Genomic DNA, 24,354 nt, shown 5'->3' with positions numbered 1-24,354 from the left:
TGTTAGACTGATGGTCTAGTGGTGATCCCACCCCCAGGGCAAAAAACACGAATTAAGGATGGTCTTGCGGCAATCCGCAATCAACAGGCATTTTGGCTCCAAGATGAACAATAAAATCTAAAAAAAATCAAGATAATTTGACTTTTCCAACTGCATACTTGTCCACTAGACACTTAGCATTTCAGAGTGCAAATACTTGTACTAGTACACTTGTACCCTCTTATATCTCTTCATACGATCACGATTAAGACGATCAACAAAACACTGCAAAGAAGCATAGAAAGTTCAAACTTCAGTTCCTGCCCGGGTTCTTTCTCTCACTGGTTCGTTAGCGCTTGCCACTGCCATTCACCTGCAAAGAAAATGACGTTTGGTGCACTCATTGATGCATTCAACATCCTAGCAGAAAAACAAAATGTTTCACACGATTAGGGTACACATACCTTTTGTATAGAGATTTGATATCTTGTCGCAACGCCTCGTTGTCAAGAAACCTGTCCCCGCTCTCTGAAACGTCCACACTGGCAAGCTCAAAATCATCATTGCCACAAAGATCGTTCGATTCGAACCACATCTTGGACACCCATTCCTTTCGGAAGGCCGTGTTGTGATCCTCCTCTTCCGGCGAGTCGGCAGCGACAAGGCGGTAGCAGTACACCATTTTGGACTGACCTGGTCTGAAAGCACGACCAATCGCCTGGCGCATCACAGAAGGGTTTTCATGGACGTCCAGAATGACAACGCGCAACGCACCGACGAGGGAGATGCCCTCGCCGCATGCCTTGATGGAACCGAAGAAAACCTTAGCGTCCGGTGATTGGTTGAATCTCTCGACCGCCTTGTCTCGCTGGTCTGGAGTTGATTCACCCGTCATGCTGAAAATGTGCATCTCTGGAACCCATCCTTTCTCTCTTACGACCAGCATTTCCAAGAAAATCAGAAAACGCACGTACCGGCTGAACACGAGTACCTTCTCTCCTGCAGCTTCTGACAGACACAACAAATTGTATATAAACTTTGCCTTTGCCCCAACTTTGATATCAATTCCACGCATGATGGAACCGATCTTCTCAACGACAATATCTCGGTTCTTGTCTTTAATGTTCTGGATATCCTTTAAGCATGGATGAAGAGAAACAGCACTGCATTTTGCACTTTTGCTGAATTTCCCCAATCCCACCAAACCCCTCAGGATCTCTTCCTGCTCGGTACTCATTTTCAGAAAAACGGTCAAGTCCAAAAGTCCTGGTAGCTCCTCCGAAAGCTCGCCTTGATAATAGTGGAGCACGTTTGCAGTTAGCTCACGTAGACTCTCGATGATCATCGCTCTCATTTTATCATTTGCGTCCTTCTGAAGGTTTTCTTCAACCAAATCACAGAACTTATCTGAAATGTTCCTTGACCTTGCATTTTTCCCCGACATGTCCACCTTGCTTAGTACGCGCTTCACTATCGCACGAGATCGCTCCGTTTCAAGAATTTTGGCCGGACAAGGTTCAAGATGTTGAAGACCTCCTTGACATGGTTCTGAAACAAGGTTCCTGAGAGCACCACTTTTCTAGGAGTCCTTATACTTCCAAGTGCATTGAGTAGGTCAGTTTGCTCATTTCTCGGAGTGTGGCCTTCATCTAGAATGACAAGACTCGGGACCTTCAGCAACTTCTCTTGGCACATGACTGCTTCTGCTTTATACGTCTGATCCGACACTATGCATGCAAATTGCTGATACCCTAGCAGCAATATGCTTCTCTTTTCTTCCCACAGGTTCAAAACATTGAGTTGTTCAGACCGGCTATCAGCTTTGCAGGAGTAGAAGTCATACAGTGGAATGGGCATGTCCTTAATTTGCCAACGGACAAATTCTGTTCTCCATGTTGCCAGAATGCCCTTTGGAAGGATAATCAATGGCCTTCCTGCCGGGTATCTGGCCAGGAAGCTTTGAACAAAGCTAATCAGCATGAAAGTCTTTCCAGAACCTGGTGCATGTGCTAAAATACAACCTCCAGGGTTGTTCTCATCTGCTAAGTTCTTGATCAAGAAATTAAAACCTTCCACTTGGTGAGGTTTCATCCGTTCTGAATGCTGAGGGTGGATTGACAGAGTACCAGGGGCAACTTGAAGAATATCTCCTGAAGGATTAGTAGCTGCCTCTAGATTGTTGCAGTTTCTGGGTTCTTGCGGGTACGTTCTGTAGGATCGGTTGCGCTGATTTGAACAGAGAAAGTAGAAATTAACAAACAAAAATGAACTGAATTAGTCAAAATCTAAAACACATGTCATGGGTGCTCGTATAGGAATTTTTTTCGATCTATTAATTACTAATGACAAATAAACCGGTGAAGAAAATTAATGAATGATGACATCCAGAACTAATCATCAATGATTTGATTGACAAGAAGACGCTATAACTAGTTGATGTTCTGATGCCAAATGAAGTTGTGTACTTTGAATCTTTTAGTAGTTATCTCTATAGAGTATTCAAGAAAGTAAATTGGACTAATTTGGACTGGATACTACATACCTTTGTCCACTGTAACTCAAAAATATTCTCAATGCGTTGCTGGATCAAACCACAAACACGGCACACAATGCCCAAATCATCTTTCATCACGAAGTCATGATGACAATCATCCACTACTTCAGAACTATTCTTCTCTGACGGAACAATACTGTGATCACTTCCAATGGTCTGGTTAGATAAACTATGTTGGTCAGACTCATCAAAAAGCAAGTAATGGTAGAAAATAATACAAAGAGAATGTGTAAAGGAATACAAAACAGTAGTATGATGATGGTAGAGCATCAAAATATGTGGGTGAGAACGAAAAATGATTGGATGCAAATGCAAAACTGTCTGTTTCAAGACAACCAGTAAGATCGTGTGCTCCAACACTAAACCTTGCAGTAATTAAATGCAAAATAGTCACATAACTGACCTCAGGCATTATGGGGAAGCCAACATTCACAGGGGGAATATTGTTTTTAACTTAGATAATATACACCAAGTACTAGAAGAAGAAATGGTGCTCAACTATACGCATGTACTACAAATATTGTTTTCTATGGGGCGTGTTTGCTGAGAACCATTTCATTACTGCCGCATGAAAACAATTATGAAGAGAGCTAGGCACTGAGGTAATCCATCATGAAATGCTGAGATCTAACTTGGTATAAGAAACAAACAAAGGGAAGAAGATAATTGCAATTAGTTTATTAAACAGATACCTTCGACATTGCCAGTGCAACCGACATTTCCTTCCAAAGGTCATCCAGCTCATCAACTGGATTGTCAATGGTATCAATGTGATTATAATTTCCCTTTGCCATGGATTCACTTTGTATGACCTCACAAGATATTTCATAAGAATCTACATCAGATATACTGTTGTTCTCCATGCATCCTTTTATTTGGACATCTTCACCTTCTCCTTCCTTTGTTTCTTCCTCCTCATCACGACTCTGTTGAAATGCAAGATAGTGAAAATTAATGGGAGAAACAAATACATTTGTCAATCCAGATATTGCGAGTAATAGACAATATTATCTCCCGTATAGTCATATGTGAAATAATCAATCAGTTTTTCTTTTTTTGAAACTGAGTAGGCATATTTTCTAGAAAAAAATGATGAAACTAAAATCATATTTCCCTGCAACTGAACAGGGCAAAAGCAGGATATGCAAAAAAAAATGTAATCTTGTAAGAAAACATATTAGAAATTTACTTCAGAAACATCATCGAGTTGCTTCAAGCGCAATATAACAATATAAAATGGCCAAGGACTTCTGATGTTATCGAGATATGATATTGATTAGCATCTAGGCATAAATATGAACATGCTCGATGATTACCAGTAGTTCTCTAATTGAACGATATAGAAAAAAAAACATGATTCAACAATATTAATTATCATTTCCAGAGTGAACAGCGACGCAGACCTCATTGTAAATGTCTATGTCATCATGTCCTTGCTTGTTCAGTTGTTGTGGCTCTGAAGTATCATGGCCATCAGATAAAGCAATTTCCTTGGGCTTGAAACACAGATGTCAGCTAGTCAGTAATAACTAATTTCAACACAAAGTAACTTATCATGTTGGCATAAGTTTCAACGAACTCGAGAATTTTAAGCAGTTCATGAGGCTTAACTAAGTAATGAGGCAGTTGTGCATTAAAAGGATGATCTATGGGTTTAATCCGTCACTGCTTTGTTAATGATCATGTAACCTATTTGTTGCGATCATGGGAATGAATAATTTCTATTGCAGGCAGTAAAAACATGCATAATTGTCCATTATACTATATTTTGAGGGAAACAAGATGCATTGAAAAAACAGAGTTTTTTTGCGATGAGTTGAATGCACCTCATTGTTGATACCCATGCTGTCCTTTCCTGGATCAACTACAAGTTGAGCTTCAGAATTGATATTCTCATCATTGGGCATGATGATGTCCTGGTCTTGGCAAGGCTGCTCAGCCGGCATGCAATCTTGGGTAAAATCGGCATTTTGCTTAGAACCAGATAAATTTCCATCTCCAAAGGATTTAACCATGTCCTCATCATCAGAATCAAGTAAAATGACCATTTTCTGAGCCTCAGTATTGTCCATGTTACCATGGGTATGATCTCCAACATCATACTGATCCAAGTCGACAATATTATCAGAACTAATATTTTTCCCACTTTGTGCAGCACCATGTAATCCTGCATCTGATGTCTCCAGCGCCGTGCTGGCACAGGGCAACTTGATAGGTACTTGTTGCAGCTTTTCAAGGGTGCTGATAAGTTGGTGCTTCTTTCTCTCGATTGCCTTGTAATCTTCAGTGGCACTCCCATACTTCAACTCGTCGAATCGTTCGAGAAACCTAAGACGCACAGATCTGTTATGACTGATGATGCTTGACGGGGACTGGGTGCCTGGCGAGCTATCATGCCCAGTATCATGCTTCTGCCTTTTGCAGCTACTAGGATCCATCCTGAAGAAGATAACAAAAGACAGTGAAATGTATGGAGTGCATTGAAAATATCGTTTGTGTACTTTCACCCTTGCATGTACATACTCCCTCCGTCCCAAAATAAGTGACTCAAGTTTGTGCTAAAGTCGTATAAAGTTGAGTCACTTATTTTGGGACGAATGAAAACACCATGACCCAACAGATGGCAACATTTAATTGTGGGCATAACTAGCACTGGTAACAAACACAACACAAAATCTGTAAGCTCAAGGAAAGATGAACGATTTCATCACAAAATAAATGCCAGCATTCCATGTTTTTATTCTAATCCCACTAATATAGTCCGCGGCAAGCCAGCAAGCATACCAAAAGAGCATGCATTTTCCTTCAGAAAATATATAATCACTGGCAGGAACAAGAAGCTCAGCCAAATCCAACCATCCCAATTCCCAACCTCAGGAACAAGAGACGGAGACGAAATAAGCCAGCACATTCGTTGCCAGATAGCCAGCACGAACATCAGAATGCACAGGAGCGTAATTAAACATGGTCACAGATTCGGGTGCTCGCAAGCCTCGGCGGCAAACCTAGGTGCTGCCCAAACCCCGATTCTGATGTGATTTTAATTTCTCACATCCGACCTCAAGAAACCACTCGATTTGGGCCTAATCAAATCTAGAAACCTTCCAGACAAAGGCCAAACAGATGATCCTACCCCGAATGAGAGATGCATTGACCGTCGGCCCCGGACCGGATGGCGTGGTGCGCCGGTCCAAAAACCCCCAAACCCCCAAAACTGCACGGAGCGGAAGGGGGAGACGGGATGAGGTGGGTGCGAAATGGCAGGAAGAAGAAGAAAAGATACCTTGAGGAGAAGAGGCAGAGGAATCTGGAGAGCCGGAGCCGGATTGCCGGCGATTTCTCGAGTCGCCTGCGGGCTGGGGCTGGGGCTAGCAAGTGCGGGAGCTGCTCTGTTCTTCCCCTCCTCGAGGCTCAAGTGGGGGAGAAGTGAAGTGAAGTGCAGTGCGACTGTTGGGTGTTCCGTCCGTTCACATGACCTGACCTGGACCCTCGCTCGGATCCTTCCACCTTCTACTTCTAGGCAGCGAATTTTCTTTGTTATCCACGGTGACATTATGCTCCCTGATTTTAAAGAGCCCACGTCCGATTGAGGTTTTTAATTGAAATTGGGTCACTTAATTTTAACTAGGTCAACAATTTCTCAAAACACTCGCATTTCAATTCTTTTATACCATACACTATGTTTTTTAATTTTTAAGGCCTCACAATTAATTGAGATCTTCAATTTAGAATTAATCATCCAATTTTGAATGGGTCAACAATTTCTTAAGGAGCTCTTCAATTCAATTCTTGTAATTTCATATGTTATCTAATTTTGAAGCTTTTTCGTTCAATTGAGATATTCAATTATAAATTTGGTTTATGATTTTGATCTGGCCCAACGATTTTTCAAATTAATCAACAACAACTGGCCTATAAAAATATATCAATCCGACGCATCCTCTCACCATCTAGAAAAAACAAGCGCCACCATATGATACTGTAGCATCAATATAGTATATGCAGTCACCAACGCTGAAATTTTCCCACATAAATATACGTTGATTAGCGGATAATACAAAACCACACCACAAAAGGCCCATCAAATTATCATATTATAACCATGCAAAAAAAATCACCGTATTATAAATAAAATAAAACACACTCCATCATCTCCCCAATCCGCCCAACTAAATATTCCAACGGTTTCAAAACATAAGGGGTATTATTTTTTGAAAAGTCAAATTTTTTAATTTTGACCAAGTTCAGAGAAAAAAATATCTACATCCACAATATTAAGAAAAAGTATGAAAATTTATTTCATGATGAATCTAATCATGGTAGCAAGTGGTATGTAAGTTTCTTCTTCACAAAAAAGGAACAACTGTTACGATAAAAAACAAGTTAAATGTGCCGCAATTTGGAGCTTCAAACGACTTCACTAGGTACCTTACCAAAGGACGTCATCCATCTCAACAAAGATCATGAGACCAAGGAAGTTTCTTTTTGCAGGGAGTGAGATCAAAAAAGTTGATCTGCCATACATTGTCAAGTACAGTCCTACAGACGAGCTACATCAGCATTTTCCATGTGACATGCTGAAAACATGTCCTCTAAGTACAGGTTAACATAAACAGTCCTCATAAAAATGTCCAAGAACACAGGTCCAACTGCCAGCATGATCACAAAATGTTACTGTATTATCATTACAATCATCTACTATTAAAAATGTGGCGCGGCCTCTTCTATTAGTGTTGTATATCACACTAGAGGGGTGTTTGGTAGCCCGCATAAAGACCAACCAGATTCATGCGGGATGAAACTAGGCTGTTTAGTTTCATGTGTTCAATGTTGGGCCTGCATAGCACGGAACTCAAAGCATCTTTGGGTTTGTCTCGCTAGAACTGCTCAGATCGGCAGTTTTCAGCAAGCCAGGCTGAGATGAGCCACAACAAACCCATATGGATGGGCCCCTTGCATGAGAGGAGGCTGGAGGGATGCGAGCTAATACACAGCTTGTACGTGTTATCTTCTTCTATATCCAGTAAGCTCCTCCCTAATCTCCTTTTTTCTTTCTCCCTTCTAATCTACATAATGGTGCTTCGATTCAAGATAAGCTCTATACAAAAAAGATGCACATCGATGTTACGGTTCTATTGTGATCGGTTCGTAGTTTCATTGACCGTAAATGCTTAATTTTATGTTCACGTTTGGACGAATTTTCTTTGATCAGTAGCCTGATCTTGCGGTTCCACATAACATTCGTGTTGCAAATTTTCTGTTTCGACGATTGTAAACGAGAAGATCTACATCTTCCTCGTGATTGTACATATGCATATGTGCGATGTGATTTAAGACACCGCTTAATCATTCCTGTAGGCCGGCGTGGTTTCTCTCAATCACCTCTCCCGCATCTTATTGAAGTGGCGTCATCGTCGCCGCCGTTCATCCCGACCTTCTCTCCAGGATCCTACTGCACTAACGCCGCCATGACGCGCACACTGTATTTATTCTCCTCTGTCCTCTGCCTCAGAGCCCTCCTATTCGTCCCTCTCGACGCGGACGCCGTTCCTCTTGACTTCCTTGCCCGTGTCCTACTACACTGGAGTCGTTTCCGGTATCATTTATCTCCTCTGTGACGCTCCCGATTCGACCGTACACTAATCATGCACGCAAATGTGTACGACCAAGATCAGGGACTCACGGGAAGATATCACAACACAACTCTAGACACAAATAAAAATAATACAAGCTTTATATTAGAAGCCAGGGGCCTCGAGGGCTCGAATAGAAGCTCGATACACAAGAGTCAGCGGAAGCAACAATATCTGAGTACAGACATAAAGTTAGACAAGACTGCCTTAAGAAGGCAAACACAAAAGCAACAACGATCGAAGAGGCAAGGCCTCCTGCTTGGGACCTCCTAACTACTCCTGGTCTTCGGCGGCCTCCACGTAGTAGTATCCGTCGGCGGTGGCATCTGGCTCCAGGGATCCACCATCTGGTTGCAACAACCAGAAAGAAGAAGGAAGGGGGAAAAGGGGGAGCAAAGCAACCGTGAGTACTCATCCAAAATACTCACAAGCATTAGATCTATACTAAGTATGCATTGGTATCAAATGAAAGGGTTGTATCTGTGGACTAAACTGCAGAATGCCAGAATAGGGGGGAAGGCCTAGCCTATCGAAGACTAGCATCTTCAAGCAGCTCCAAGCATCTTGCAGCATATAGAAGAGTAAAGAATAGCAGTTTATATTTAACAAGCATGTTGTAGCATTAATGCCCAGAGATCCTTCCTCGACTCCCTGCGAGAAAGCAATCCCGGAGCCAACATATCCATCACATATCAAGTATCCATTTCTAGTTGTATAAGATCAGGATACAAGTCTGAACGTCCATTACCGTGGACACGGTATTCGAATATATGTCTTCCCTGCAGGGGTGCACCACGTTTTCCAACACGCTCGATCACTCTGGCCGGACGCACCTTTCTGGGGTCAATGCTCGGCCTCGGAAGATCAACACGTCGTAGCCCTACCTAGGCTCAGCAGAGAGGTCCCTGCCGGTCTACATCCTAAGCACTCCGGGGTCTGGGCCCATCGCCCGTTGCACTCCGGGTCGTTGCGAGCAGGGCGGACCAGGCTCCGCCATTACAGGATGGTGCCGGCCCAGCCGTGCCGCAATGCTGAACTGGACGTCTGACAAAGCTTCGGCTGATACTGCGACGTCGAGGCCCATATCTATTCTCGCGTGGTGGTTAGTGCGTAAAGGCCAAAGGCCAATTCAGAACAAACACCCAAACATGTTAGTGCATTAACAATTAAAGTAGTGACGGTTGTCGGGACAAGTCCGGAGCTATCACCCCTCCTGGGTGATACCGCTAAACAGCCAGCCGCCACCGTCACATCGCACGGGTACTCTCCGGGCCCGCCCGGCTTTCACAACGGTCTCAAGTAAAGTCAAGGTAACTGTGTGTCCAGACATCAAGGGAAAACCCGAGGAATCACCCCCGGTGGATTCCACTCAATGTAATCATCAAGGTGAATGTAAGAGGGACCACCCTCGAGGTTCACACTTGAGGTGTTGCACAACACAGCCGTATCGGGAATGGTGAAAGAGGAAATCACCCTCGATGACCACGATCGAATAGCTACACTACAAAATTATCATCAGGAGTGCGTTATGAGGGATCACCCTCGGCACTCGATAGTAGCTCTGCAGAGTCGAGCAACAAAAGGGGCATGATGTGATGTGAGGTGTCGGGCTCTGGTCGTCGATCACATTGATCGAGTCATCGATGATGAAGCAGGGGCAACAAGGACAAGGTGGAGGTCACTGATGGATCACTAACCAACCTATACTAAGTAGTTTAGGATAAGCAGGTAAGGTACAATGAGCAGGTTACAAAAGCATGCTATGCATTAGAATAGGAGCAAACAATAACAGTAGCAAAATCTAATGCAAGCATGAGAGAATAGAATGGGCGATTTCGGGATGATCAAAGGGGGGGCTTGCCAGGAAGCTCTGCTGAAAGGGAAGAAGGGTCGTCGATGATGTAGTCGATCACAGGGGCATCAATAGCGGTCTCGGGGTCTACCGGAGAGAAGAGGGGGAAGAAACAGTAAATACAGAGCAAACAGATGCATGACAAGTCAACAACCAAAGCTAGGGGTGATCTAACACAGTGTTGCACGATACCGGCGAAGGGGGATAACATCCGAAAATGTTTTCCCAAAGTTTGGCATTTCCGGACAGGTGAAAAGGAGGGGGACGGTTGCATGTTCGCTATGCTAGGGGCACGTGATGGATGAACGGAGAGTGTATTCCGATTCGTCTCGTCGTTCTGAGCAACTTTCATGTAGAAAACTTTTTCATCCGAGTTACGGATTATTTTATAAGATTTTTCAAAGATTAAATAATATTCTGAAAATCCCTGAAATTCTACGAAGTCCGAGAATCCGCCAGTTTTAAACATCTTTTAGCTGTTTTCAAAATGCTACAACTATGGATCTGATTTTGTGCCTTATATCAATTTTGAGCATTTTTCTGTGATCTACATGTTGGTACCAATTACATCCATATTAGAGTTCATTAGCTTGATCATCAACAGCTCTTTCCAGTTTTTCACTTAACATAACTTAGCATTTTGTGATTTTTGTAGGATTTAAACCATGCATCAAAGTGACTTGGTCCAGTGGGATAAAATGAAGTTTGTCCAGTATACTTTCTACTCATATTTTTTTAAGCTTTGTTAATAGTTGTTTAACCGTAGTTTAGGGGCTGCCCAGGGGGTTACTCAATGTAAAATTCATAAAGCTAGCCATACCTACAGTAATTAGCAGCAGCAAGGCAACTACGGGCAGCAGCAACTAGCAGAAAATAGCAGCGGCAAGCACTAGCAGAGCAGCAGACAACAACGACGCTAGGCAAGTCACGGGCGGGGAGCTACGGCAAGGCGGAGAACGGCAAGAAGCAGCAGGGCATGCCCCGGGCATGGCCGGCGAGCCAGCGGCGTAGGTGTGGGGCATGGCCTGCACGCGCGGGCCTGCGCGAGCACGCGCACGGATGGGCCAGCAGAAGAGAGCAACGACAGCGCGGCTAGGGGCAGGCGAGGCGGCGACTGCAGCGAGACGTGGCGACCTGCAGGGGGCAGCGGCGTCGCGGGGCTGCGGCAGTGGCCGTGGGTAACAGCGGCAAGCGACGGTGTCCGCGGCAGCAGGCGCACGCGGTGCGAGGGGCGGCACTAGCAGCAGTAGTAGGCCACCAGAGCAGCAGCAGCAGGACACACGCACGTCGGGCGCAGGGGTGGACGCGGCGCGTCGGGACGGACCGGGGTAGTGGGGGTGAGCGAGCGCGTGCGTTGGGTGCGGCCGGAGGTACGGAGCACGCAAGCGGGCTCGGGTGCGGGCTGCGGCCACAGGGGCCATGCCGACGAGCTCGTCCACAGCGGCGGAAGCGCGAGTGCGTAGGGGGCGAGGTACGGCTACGAGGAGAGGCCGGGGAGAGAGGGAGGAGGATCGAGGGCTCACGGCCGTTGCAGACAAGGCCCGGGGACGACTCGAGGTGCTCGGGGCGGCGTGGGTCGACGGCGAGCTCCGACGCGTCCGAAGGTGGAAGATGATGCTGTCGTCGGCGTTGTGGAGCGCTTCGGGTCCCGTGGTTCGACGGAGAAGGAGCGGAGGACGAGGTGGAGCTCGTGGGCACGTCGGCTTGGCGCAGGGAGGGCGGTGGCCACGTCGAGGCGAGGTGGCCGACGGCGAACGCGCTCGATGGGGGAGGGAGAAAGGGATCTGGGGAGAGGGAGTGACCGAGGGAGAGAGGGAAATATCTGCGCGGGGGAGGGGGGTGGTGGAAGCTGACGAGGCCGAGGGGGCTCGGCCTTATCCCCTCGGGGCATCGCCGGCGAGGTGATCCGGCGGGGTCTTGCCCCTATAGCGACGGGTCGGAGGCACAGTGAGGGGAGGGGATCGACCGCGGGTGTGGGGGTTGGGCTGGGCCAAAGTTGTTAGACGGGCCAAAGTGCATAATGGCACTAGAGCCCATTAACACATAGTAGTTAGGCCTTTTCTTTTTATTTTATTTTTATTCTGTTTGCAATATTTTGACGTGCCAATTGGTCTTTGTAAAAATGTGGAACTTGGCCACATAAATACATTGCAATATTTGGCACTACCACAAAAGTTAGGGAGGCTTTTGAGTTTGTTTGAATTTTTCATAAATGGGAAGGCATTTAAATATGTTGTTCTAGCACTGTTTTTATTAGTTTAGGGCATTAAACCACTTTATAAAATGTTGGCTCACCACCATAATTAGTTATGGAATATATGCTACACTATGAACTTTTTAGTTTGCATGTTTCAGAATTTTGAAATTTGACTTTAATTTGAATTTGAATTTGAACCGGATTGAATCAAGGGGGATTTTGCAACAGTGAAAATGATGACATGGCATCATTAGCAGGGGATTACTGTAGCTTAATTATCCGGGCATTACAATTCTCCTCCACTACAAGAAATCTCGTCCCGAGATTTAGGAGGTAGACGAAAACAAAGAGGGGTATTCATCATGAAGACGATCCTCGCGTTTCCAAGTGGCTCCATCTTCAGAATGATTTTACCACTGGACTTTTAGAAATTGGATACCCTTCAGACGGGTGCGATGTTCAGTTTGAACGAGAACGCGGATCGGATGCTCTCTGTAAGAGAGATCATCTTGCAGGGGTGAGCTTTATAAGCCATGTGGTTGTTGCGATAAGACTTGCGACTCAGGGCATCGGCCATGATTAGCCTTGCCAGGGGTATAAGAAATACCATAGTCATAGTGTGTAATTGTCTCCATACATCGCTGCTGACGGAGATCCAGATCTAGCTGATTAAACAACTACTTCAGACTTTGATGATCGGTAAAGATCTCGCAACGATTATCAAGAAGGAAATGTTGCCACAATTTCAGTGCAAACTTAACTGCAGCAAGTTCAAGGTCATGGACTGGGTAGTTCTTCTAGAAAGACACCTTGGAATTCACAAACGTCTGGAACTTTTACAATTCTCACAAGAGGAGAAGCATTTACGCGTTCAATGAATAAATCCATGCTTCGGCATTTCAAACAAGATGAGCATGGTAACTTACTATCTCATTTGATGGATGTAGTAGATGGATGGTTTAAGTGGAGCAAATGGTAGAAGCGGTATGCGATTTCAACCATTCCATTCCCAGAATGAGGTCAATACTGGATGACTTCAAAACAATGGGAAAAACATGGAATTCCAGCCCTTCAAGTTCAACGGGGAAGTTGTGACTAACCATGGTGGTTCGACATTGGCCCGCAGAATGCAACTTGGAATTTCGGGCAAGCGATGGCGGTTCCAATAGGTAAGGAACGCCTGTGATATCCCACCATTGAGCAGCAGGACCTTTCAGGTAATAAGCCATGAAGGTGACATAGTTGGCAGGGGCTACATCAGCAGACTCCAACTCGAAAGGGAGGTCACGGAGCCAGTCATCAGCATCAAAGGGCTGAGTTGAGCTGAGGTAGAGGACAGGGTTGAGACGTGCAAAGTCTTACAGAGTCACTGGGGCGGTGTTGCTGATTCATATTGGGACGAGGGAACTGGGCCACAACTCCTTCCATGAACTAGCAATTCAGCTCAACTGATGTATCATTCCGACCATGTATTCGGGTGGCCATGACCAGCGGGTCTAACCATCTTGCTTAAATGCAACAGGGGGTAGTTCAGCAAAGGGTGGAGCAAGTGTATGGAGTCACTCATGATGTTACTAGAGCAATGGGCAAAGGCGCAGTATGTATAAGGCAGTAGTCATTAAAGACATACCGATACATATGCGAGGCCAATTACATGATGTTCATAAGAGTTCGGACAAGAGAAACATCGCAGACATACTAGGCGATGTGCATCCACGCGATGGAGGGATTCAACAACGGGGCATAGCAAAGGCTACACCAGCGGCGGGGAAAACCACTAGAGTGAGGGATTTGCAAATGGCGACGCAGGGTGCCCTCGATAAGAGAATCCTGCAGTCAGTGAACATTGACAAGCCGATCTTGGCCCAAAATTCGAGAAAGTGGTAACACAAACCTCCGGATGGATGTGATCACAAGATCCTAATGTTAGAGTTAGCAAATCATTTAACCCGAATAGAAGAGAGATCAGAGTCCCAGAGTATAGACGAGGAGTAAAAGATCCTAATACCACCCAATGGCGACGTGGGGCCGTAAGCCACACAGCCATGTTAGTAAAAAAAAATTCAAAGACTAGACTCAACTTTGGCCAAGGAGTTGGAAAGGGGGTTCCTACAGGCAGTCGGCTCTGATACCAACTTGTGACGCCCCCGATTCGACCGTACACTAATTATGCATGCAAATGTGTACGACCAAGATCAGGGACTCACGGGAAGATATCACAACACAACTCTAGACACAAATAAAAATAGTACAAGCTTTATATTAGAAGCCAGGGGCCTCGAGGGCTCGAATAGAAGCTCGATACACAAGAGTCAGCGGAAGCAACAATATCTGAGTACAGACATAAAGTTAGACAAGACTGCCTTAAGAAGGCAAACACAAAAGCAACAACGATCGAAGAGGCAAGGCCTCCTGCCTGGGACCTCCTAACTACTCCTGGTCTTCGGCGGCCTCCACGTAGTAGTATCCGTCGGCGGTGGCATCTGGCTCCAGGGATCCACCATCTGGTTGCAACAACCAGAAAGAACAAGGAAGGGGGAAAAGGGGGAGCAAAGCAACCATGAGTACTCATCCAAAGTACTCGCAAGCATTAAATCTGTACTAAGTATGCATTGGTATCAAATGGAAGGGTTGTATCTGTGGACTGAACTGCAGAATGCCAGAATAGGGAGAAAGGCCTAGCCTATCGAAGACTAGCATCTTCAAGCAGCTCCAAGCATCTTGCAGCATATAGAAGAGTAAAGAATAGCAGTTTATATTTAACAAGCATGTTGTAGCATTAATGCCCAGAGATCCTTCCTCGACTCCCTGCGAGAAAGCAATCCCGGAGCCAACATATCCATCACATATCAAGTATCCATTTCTAGTTGTATAAGATCAGGATACAAGTCTGAACGTCCATTACCGTGGACACGGTATTCGAATATATGTCTTCCCTGCAGGGGTGCACCACGTTTTCCAACACGCTCGATCACTCTGGCCGGACGCACCTTTCTGGGGTCAATGCTCGGCCTCGGAAGATCAACACGTCGTAGCCCTACCTAGGCTCAGCAGAGAGGTCCCTGCCGGTCTACATCCTAAGCACTCCGGGGTCTGGGCCCATCGCCCGTTGCACTCCGGGTCGTTGCGAGCAGGGCGGACCAGGCTCCGCCATTACAGGATGGTGCCGGCCCAGCCGTGCCGCAATGCTGAACTGGACGTCTGACAAAGCTTCGGCTGATACTGCGACGTCGAGGCCCATATCTATTCTCGCGTGGTGGTTAGTGCGTAAAGGCCAAAGGCCAATTCAGAACAAACACCCAAACATGTTAGTGCATTAACAATTAAAGTAGTGACGGTTGTCGGGACAAGTCCGGAGCTATCACCCCTCCTGGGTGATACCGCTAAACAGCCAGCCGCCACCGTCACATCGCACGGGTACTCTCCGGGCCCGCCCGGCTTTCACAACGGTCTCAAGTAAAGTCAAGGTAACTGTGTGTCCAGACATCAAGGGAAAACCCGAGGAATCACCCCCGGTGGATTCCACTCAATGTAATCATCAAGGTGAATGTAAGAGGGACCACCCTCGAGGTTCACACTTGAGGTGTTGCACGACACAGCCGTATCGGGAATGGTGAAAGAGGAAATCACCCTCGATGACCACGATCGAATAGCTACACTACAAAATTATCATCAGGAGTGCGTTATGAGGGATCACCCTCGGCACTCGATAGTAGCTCTGCAGAGTCGAGCAACAAAAGGGGCATGATGTGATGTGAGGTGTCGGGCTCTAGTCGTCGATCACATTGATCGAGTCATCGATGATGAAGCAGGGGCAACAAGGACAAGGTGGAGGTCACTGATGGATCACTAACCAACCTATACTAAGTAGTTTAGGATAAGCAGGTAAGGTACAATGAGCAGGTTACAAAAGCATGCTATGCATTAGAATAGGAGCAAACAATAACAGTAGCAAAATCTAATGCAAGCATGAGAGAATAGAATGGGCGATTTCGGGATGATCAAAGGGGGGCTTGCCTGGAAGCTCCGCTGAAAGGGAAGAAGGGTCGTCGATGACGTAGTCGATCATAGAGGCATCAACAGCGGTCTCGGGGTCTACCGGAGAGAAGAGGGGGAAGAAACAGTAAATACAGAGCAAACAGATGCATGACAAGTCAACAACCAAAGCTAGGGGTGATCTAACGCAGTGTTGCACGATACCGGCGAAGGGGGATAACATCCGGAAATGTTTTCCCGAAGTTTGGCATTTTCGGACAGGTGAAAAGGAGGGGGACGGTTGCATGTTCGCTATGCTAGGGGCACGTGACGGATGAACGGAGAGCGTATTCCGATTCGTCTCGTCGTTCTGAGCAACTTTCATGTAGAAAACTTTTTCATCCGAGTTACGGATTATTTTATAAGATTTTTCAAAGATTAAATAATATTCTGAAAATCCCTGAAATTCTACCAAGTCTGAGAATCCACCAGTTTTAAACATCTTTTAGCTGTTTTCAAAATGCTACAACTATGGATCTGTACCTCCTATGATTTTGTGCCTTATATCAATTTTGAGCATTTTTCTGTGATCTACATGTTGGTACCAATTACATCCATATTAGAGTTCATTACCTTGATCATCAACAGCTCTAAAGTAGCTACTAAAATAAAGCTGTTTTCCAGTTTTTCACTTAACAGAACTTAGCATTTTGTGATTTTTGTAGGATTTAAACCATGCATCGAAATGACTTGGTCCAATGGGATAAAATGAAGTTTGTCCAGTATACTTTCTACTCATATTTTTCTAAGCTTTGTTAATAGTTGTTTAACCATAGTTTAGGGGCTGCCCAGGGGGTTACTCAATGTAAAATTCATAAAGCTAGCCATACCTATAGTAATTAGTAGCAGCAAGGCAACTACGGGCAGCAACAACTAGCAGAAAATAGCAGCGGCAAGCACTAGCAGAGCAGCAGACAACAACGACGCTAGGCAGGTCACGGGCGGGGAGCTACGGCAAGGCGGCGGGCAGCAAGAAGCAGCAGGGCATGCCCCGGGCATGGCCGGCGAGCCAGCGGCGTGGGTGTGGGGCATGGCCTGCACGCGCGGGCCTGCGCAAGCGTGCGCACGGATGGGCCAGCAGAAGAGAGCAACGTCCGCGCGGCCAGGGGCAGGCGAGGCGGCGACTGCAGCGAGACGTGGCGACCTGCAGGGGGCAGCAGTGTCGTGGGGCTGCGGCAGTGGCCGTGGGCAATAGCGGCAAGCGGCGGTGTCCGCGGCAGCAGGCGCACGCGGCGCGAGGGGCGGCACTAGCAGCAGTAGTAGGCCACCAGAGCAGCAGCAGCGGGACACACGCACGGCGGGCGCAGGGGTGGACGCGGCGCGTCGGGACGGACCGGGGTAGTGGGGGTGAGCGAGCGCGTGCGTTGGGTGCGGCCGGAGGTACGGAGCACGCAAGCGGGCTCGGGTGCGGGCTGCGGCCACAGGGGCCATGCCGGCGAGCTCGACCACAGCGGCGGAAGCGCGAGTGCGTCGGGGGCGAGCTACGGCTACGAGGAGAGGCCGGGGAGAGAGGGAGGAGGATCGAGGGCTCACGGCCGTTGCAGAAAAGGCCCGGGGACGACTCGAGGTGCTCGGGGCGGCGTGGGTCGACGGCGAGCTCCGACGCGTCCGAAGGTGGAAGATGATGCTGTCGTCGGCGTTGTGGAGCGCTTTGGGTCCCGTGGTTCGACGGAGAAGGAGCGGAGGACGAGGTGGAGCTCGTGGGCACGTCGGCTTGGCGCAGGGAGGGCGGTGGCCACGTCGAGGCGAGGTGGCCGACGGCGAACGCGCTTGATGGGGCGAGGGAGAAAGGGATCTAGGGAGAGGGAGTGACCGAGGGAGAGAGGGAAATATCTGCGCGGGGGAGGGGGGTGGTGGATCCTGAGGAGGCCGAGGGGGCTCGGCCTTATCCCCTCGGGGCGCCGCGCGGCGAGGTGATCCGGCGGGGTCTTGCCCCTGTAGCGACGGGTCGGAGGCACAGTGAGGGGAGGGGATCGACCGCGGGTGTGGGGGTTGGGCTGGGCCAAAGTTGTTAGACGGGCCAAAGTGCATAATGGCACTAGAGCCCATTAACACATAGTAGTTAGGCCTTTTCTTTTTATTTTCTTTTTATTCTGTTTGCAGAATCTGTTTGCAATATTTTGACGTGCCAATTGGTCTTTGTAAAAATGTGGAACTTGGCCACATAAATACATTGCAATATTTGGTACTACCACAAAAGTTAGGGAGGCTTTTGAGTTTGTTTGAATTTGTCATAAATGGGATGGCATTTAAATATGTTGTTCTAGCACTGTTTTAATTAGTTTAGGGCATTAAACCACTTTATAAAAATGTTGGCTCACCACCATAATTAGTTATGGAATACTCCCTCCGGTCCTTTTTACTCTGCACATTGGATTTGCCGAAAGTCAAACTTTGCTAAGTTTGACCAAATTTATATTAGAAATTATTAGCTTCTATAATATCTAATAAATATAATATGAAAATATATTCCAAGATGAATATAATGATATTGGTGTTGTTGTGTGAATGTCTATAATTGTTTATATAAACTTGGTCAAAGTTGGATGAGATTGACTTCGGACAAACCTAATATGAAGAGTAAAAGGACCGGAGGGAGTATATGCTACACTATGAACTTTTTAGTTTGCATGTTTCAGAATTTTGAAATTTGACTTTAATTTGAATTTGAATTTGAACCGGATTGAATACAAGGGGGATTTAGCAACAGTGAAAATGATGACATGGCATCATTAACAGGGGATTACTGTAGCTTTATTATCCGGGCGTTACAGCCTCCTCTCTCTCGTCCTACTGCACTGACGCTGCCATGGCGCGCGCATTGCATTTCTCCTTCTCTGTCCTCTATCTCCGTGCAGACTTTCTCTGCGGCGACAACGCTAGTAACTAGTATGCTGCACCGCCGACAGGGTCGCTCGCCCACGACTCTGTGCTCGTTGTGTCGAACGCAGCGCCACGGCCACCATCCACCGTAGTCACCATGGTCCGACACGCGCTGCATTTCTCCTCCCCGTCCTCTACCTCGGCGCTCCTCCGCACGGACTTTCTCTGTGGTGGCGACGCTAGCAACTAGTTCTCCATGGCGCCGGCAAGAACGCTTGCCCGAGACTCCGTGCTCATCATGTCGGACGCGGTGCCGCGGTCACCACCCACCGCGGTCGCGAGTCACAGTGCAACTCTGTGTGTTAAGTGTAAGGCCCTGTTTGGTTCATAAGTCCTAGGACTTTTTTTAGTCCCAACTTATAAGTCCCAAGTCCCTACCTGTTTGGTTCCTGGGCCTTAACATGGACTAAAAGACCAAATTACAACTATAAGTCCCTTCTTGAGAGTCTTATTTCATAAATCCCAAATGCCCACTTTAAGTCCCTATAAGTCCCTCATGTTTGGTTTAGATGAGACTTAAAGGGACTTTTTTAAGTCCCTGTAACCAAACACCCTCTAAGTGTTAGCTCTTAATCATATCCCGTGTATACCATCAAACATCGCGTAGTTGCATGATCCAAGTTAATGCAGAACACCAAACGCTATGCCAAAATTACTCCCCAAATGCAAGAGGGACTAGATGTAAGTGACCAAACAATATGCGGATGTTAGTTTTTCACCTGTATTTTCTCAACCAGCCTCCGTTGAGCCAGGCTCCACTAGCCAGGCTGCAGAGCGAAAGCAATCAAATGCGCCCTAGCTGAACTGAACTAGATTTTGGCATTGTCAGGAGCATAAGAAACAAAGCTCTAGTTCTAAGAAGTTAATGACCTAGTTAATCCACCCCGATACTACTGCCATATGTGCCCAAACAATGTAGTCATAGGATTAAGTTAATTTTATTTGGGGTTAATGCTTAATTACAGGATTAGTTTGACTAAGTTGAGCGGCTTCGACCTGGCTCCACATGTGATGGGTGGGCCCCAAGTCCAATTAACAGTCGCCAAATGGTATTGATTGTTGTATGCCATGTCAGCACCCAACCGATCAAAAAAAATCGGTCATCGGTGTTTATTGCGAAGCGAAAATTATACGGAAATGGATAGATTTTAGTAGCAATAACCTAGAGTGCTGGTAAAACAAAAAGGCGAGGCTACATTTCAGTCGACTCAAATTGGGTCAGTCGAATTTTTAAACGTCAGATCGACATTAAACGACGCCCGGCCTTTCTTCTACCTCCATCTTTTCTCTTTCTCCGGACCGCCGCCCGGGCCGCCGGCCGAACCGCCTGTGACCACCACCCGCGGCTGGCGGTGCTCCTGCGCAGCCTCGCCGCCCCGCCCTCCCCAACACCGCCCCCACCGTCGCCCCCGGCCATCCCTCTAGGCCCGCCCGTGTTTAGGTTTTTTCTCCGGCGAAGTGCACCACCGCCCCCACAACTTCCGTCCACCACCGTCCTCACCCTGAACCCTAAGATAGATACTGGAGTAACCGTCCGGCGAGCCCCTTCCTTCTCCTTCCTTATTTCCGGCTCACTCCGGCCAACTCTCGAAAACGGACTGACCCTATTTCAAAATCAGTCAATTGACATTTAGCTAAATTGAAAACAAAACACATGACGTAAATATGATGGTTTTATGCTATTCACTCATGCAATTGTTATTTCTCTTCTCTCGCGTACTGCACCCTGACATGAAGCCACCGACGCGTGGGCCTGGTCCCGATGTCAGTGTGCTAACGGCACGTCAGGGGAGCCGCGTCACTTCTCTCTGCCAAGCGCCGCCTTCAACTTGACGGCGACCTCCTCGAGCGCCCGGCGCGACGGCCCCTCTGGTGACCACGCACCTGCTGCCGCTTTCTGCAGGCTCTCGGCCCGGCGCCGCAACTTTTGGCCCCCCTCCACGAGCTCCTTCACGGCGGTGGCGATCTCGTGGCGCGTCACCAAGCATCGATCGTCCTCGCGCGCTGGCGGCACCCGCAGGGCCACCCCGAGCTTCTCTTCCAGGATAACGGCGTTCATCCCCTGCTCCGCGTACAGCGGCCACGCGAGCATCGGCACACCGCACCCCACGCTCTCCAGCGTCGAGTTCCATCCGCAGTGTGACACGAAGACGGCGGTCGCGGGGTGGGACAGCACGCGCACCTGAGGCGCCCACGCCGCCACGGCTAGGCCCCTGCCTCTCGTCCTCTCCAAGAAGCCCTTAGGGAGCCACGTCAATGGATCGTCATAGTCTCCGTCGCCGCGGCAATGGCCGTTGCCGCCGTCGAGGCTTGGCATCCGCACGACCCAAAGAAACCTTTGGCCGCTCGCCTCCAGCCCGGCCGCGAGCTCGGCCGTCTGCTCCACGGGAAGTGCTCCGCCGCTCCCGAAGGCGACGTACACGACGGAGCCGACCGGCTGACGATCAAGCCACTCCAAGCATGGCGACGACGCGCCCGCGGCGGCTTCGTCGGGATCTGGCCGCCGGACGAATGGCCCCACCGGGAAGACCGGCGGGAAGAAGAACGCGCCCGCAGCTTGCTCCAGCCGCTTGAAGGCTTCCGCGGTGCCAAGTTCCATCTCGTAGAACGTGTTCACCAGTATGCCATCGGCGAGGCGATAGCTCCGGACCAACTCGACAAGTTTCGCGTAACGCGGGTTCGTGAAACTGGCGCGGAACGCGTCCGGGATGTCGGCGCCGCACAGCGACACGCCGCCGGGAAGCTCGAGAGGCACCGCGACGTCGCGGTACTCGCCCGGGGCGGCGCCCTCGTGGAGCTCGACGATGTGGCGCGTGAGGGCGACCATGGCCAGGTTGCTAGGGAAGAAGATGTATCCGGGGACGCCGAGCTCGGCGGCGATGGGCAGCGCCATGGGGCAGAGGAAGTCCAGCACGACTGCGGCGAGCAGGGTGGTGGAGTTGATGGAGTGAACGAGGGTGCGGATGTTGGGGAGGGAGCGGCGGGCGAGCTCCGCGAGCACTCTGCCCTCGTGGACGTTGGCGGGGAGGTCGTCCATCTGGACGGCGGGGAGCGCGGCGACGGCAACGGAGGCCGGGAGGCACGGGGTGAGCCGATCTGCATCTACTGGGGCAGAGAGATTGGTGAAGGTGAGGATCGTGGCCGAGAAGCCGAGCTCCACGAGCCGCCGCGCCAGCTCGGCCATTGGAATGAGGTGGCCGGCGCCGGGGCTGGGCAGAAGCACGACGTGCGGCCGCTGCGGCGCTTTGGGTGGCGTGGGGGCAGTGTTGGTGAACGACTCCATCCGCGGTGAGAGCGAGATGCTAGCTGCTTGTCCTGGTGCTGATTTTTACTACCGTTGGTCGTCCTTATTATAAAGAAGATGCCACTCCATCAGTTATTGCTCGTCCGTAGTACTCTGCACATGGATGGTTCAGAAAACAAAACAGTGGGCACCGGCTGCTCCACGAACTTCATGTTAGATCTGCCGACAATGATTAGGCAGATCCCTTTTCCTAGCTGCAAACCTGCTCATGATCCGATTAGATGGTCTGGATTGCATCAAGTCCAATCGACTCCTTAACTTGTTATTTGAAGCACCCTCTATTGGAAAAAGCAGTGTTTAGGAGGCGTTTAGGCACGCTCCGCTAGGCAATAGCCAAACACTTCGTCTAGGGCATAAATTGAAGTCTAGACGGGACAAGCAAGGAATTGTCTATCCAAACAAGAAATCATGACATACTGCACTCGTATGCCAAACGGATCATATTTTAATAACGGCGGGTAGTTAACTTATTTATATGCTCTAAATTAATATCAACACACATATAATAATCACAAATACACTCTGACAGTAAAAACTATATTACTCTGCCCAGGCCATCTAGGACGCTTAAGCACCGCCTAGGCACTAGGCGAAGGCCAGCCGCCTCGCTTACGCCTACCGTTTTTTCCAGCCTTATTCAAGTACCCAAATCATAGGACATAGAGAGACAGTCGCTCTACAAGATCGCCTCCTTATTTTCCTTCCACTTGACCTGCTCCTAAAAGCATCTCCAACAGGCGCGCGAAATTTGCGGTGCACTGGAGAAACCGTCGGTTTGGTGCGCGAGAGGCCGCACAACATGCTCCAGCAGGCGCGCGCGCGGAAAAGTGGCAGCGCACACTGTAGTTTTGGTGCGCGACGCCCATGTAACACCCCGAGAATCATGTTACAGTAACTCCACACTAATGATGCCAAGTCATCATCATTATACCCTAAGAAAAACAATTAAGAAATATTTCAACCCCAAATTCATAATTTAAAGTAAAGTCAAAAATAATATTTCTTCGGACTGCAAAACTAAAATGTTCGATGGGTTGCAAATATTCACTAGGGAATTATCATGGAGAAACCAACACATTATAAAATAATTAAATGCCCTAAAACATTTAAAACAGAGACAAAGCAGTATTTTAAAATGCTTTTTATAATTTTGGGGAAATCCAAAACATTTCAAAAGCCTCCCAAACTTTTTTCTGACAAAATTGCCCTATGAATATTGGGCCAAGGCCCATATTTCTCAAAACTCATTTGCAATCAAATTTAAATGCAAAACAGAAGCAATTAAAATGAAACAGAAAAGTTTTATTAAAAAAAGGGGAAAATAGAAATGCCACACTGCCACTGTGCACTTAGGCCTGCACAGCAACAATGCTGCCTAGCCCACCGGCCAGAGCCTTTCGACCTTCTCCCACAACAGGAGAAGGCCGAGGCGCCATGGCGGCCGGGAGCTCACTCCGCTCATTGTCGTGCCGCGGGGGAGATAGGGCAAGCCCCTGGCTACCCCCTCTCTCCCCCGAAACCCTAGCCGCCCTCAGATCCCCTCCTCCCGGTTGCTCGCTCTCCCCTCTCTCCCTCGGCATTTCCGAGCTCGCCAAAATGCCTCCTTGGTCGCGCCACCGTCATCCGCGCAGCCACCGGCCTCCCATCGCCGCACTACCATGCCCATACGCTCCGCCGACCTTCTCTATGTCGCCTTCGCCCACAGGACCGAGCCGAGACCCTCCCTCCGTCGTCGGATCGCCGCCTTCCTCACCTTCGGCCGCCGCATACCTCGTCGTTTATCCGCCGCGTCGCTGCTACACCGTGTTCCTCGAGCTGTCCCCGAGATCGTTGTGAGCTCCCGGTCATCCCTCGACCTTCCCTTGCTCTCCCCGTGCCCCTAGTTGTCCCATTGTCAAGCTCCGGTTGCCGCGCCCC

At 48.3% G+C, this 24,354-nt stretch overlaps 1 protein-coding gene, 1 long non-coding RNA gene and 1 pseudogene across 2 annotated transcripts; all 3 read right to left on the bottom strand.

Annotated features, from left to right (window-relative positions):
* Positions 1-142: 142 nt before the first annotated feature.
* Positions 143-5,989, bottom strand: LOC109779245 (protein CHROMATIN REMODELING 35-like; annotated as a pseudogene).
* Positions 5,990-14,485: 8,496 nt separating this feature from the next.
* Positions 14,486-18,092, bottom strand: LOC141041960 (uncharacterized). Its single transcript, XR_012203734.1, has 3 exons — positions 17,784-18,092; positions 16,233-16,310; positions 14,486-14,719 (listed from the first exon to the last, which is right to left on the bottom strand). It is a non-coding gene; the product is annotated as an uncharacterized lncRNA (long non-coding RNA).
* Positions 18,093-20,789: 2,697 nt separating this feature from the next.
* On the bottom strand, positions 20,790-22,448 carry LOC109779247 (hydroquinone glucosyltransferase). Its single transcript, XM_020337852.4, has one exon. It carries the CDS (start codon positions 22,414-22,416, stop codon positions 20,932-20,934), a length of 1,485 nt encoding a protein of 494 aa, XP_020193441.1. The 5' UTR covers positions 22,417-22,448; the 3' UTR covers positions 20,790-20,931.
* Positions 22,449-24,354: the final 1,906 nt, after the last annotated feature.

Source organism: Aegilops tauschii, chromosome 2 (assembly GCF_002575655.3).
Source record: "Aegilops tauschii subsp. strangulata cultivar AL8/78 chromosome 2, Aet v6.0, whole genome shotgun sequence".
NCBI classification, from domain to species: Eukaryota; Viridiplantae; Streptophyta; class Magnoliopsida; order Poales; family Poaceae; genus Aegilops; species Aegilops tauschii.
The sequence above is the reverse complement of the archived record's forward strand: the minus strand, read 5'-3'. Positions and strand labels throughout refer to the sequence as shown.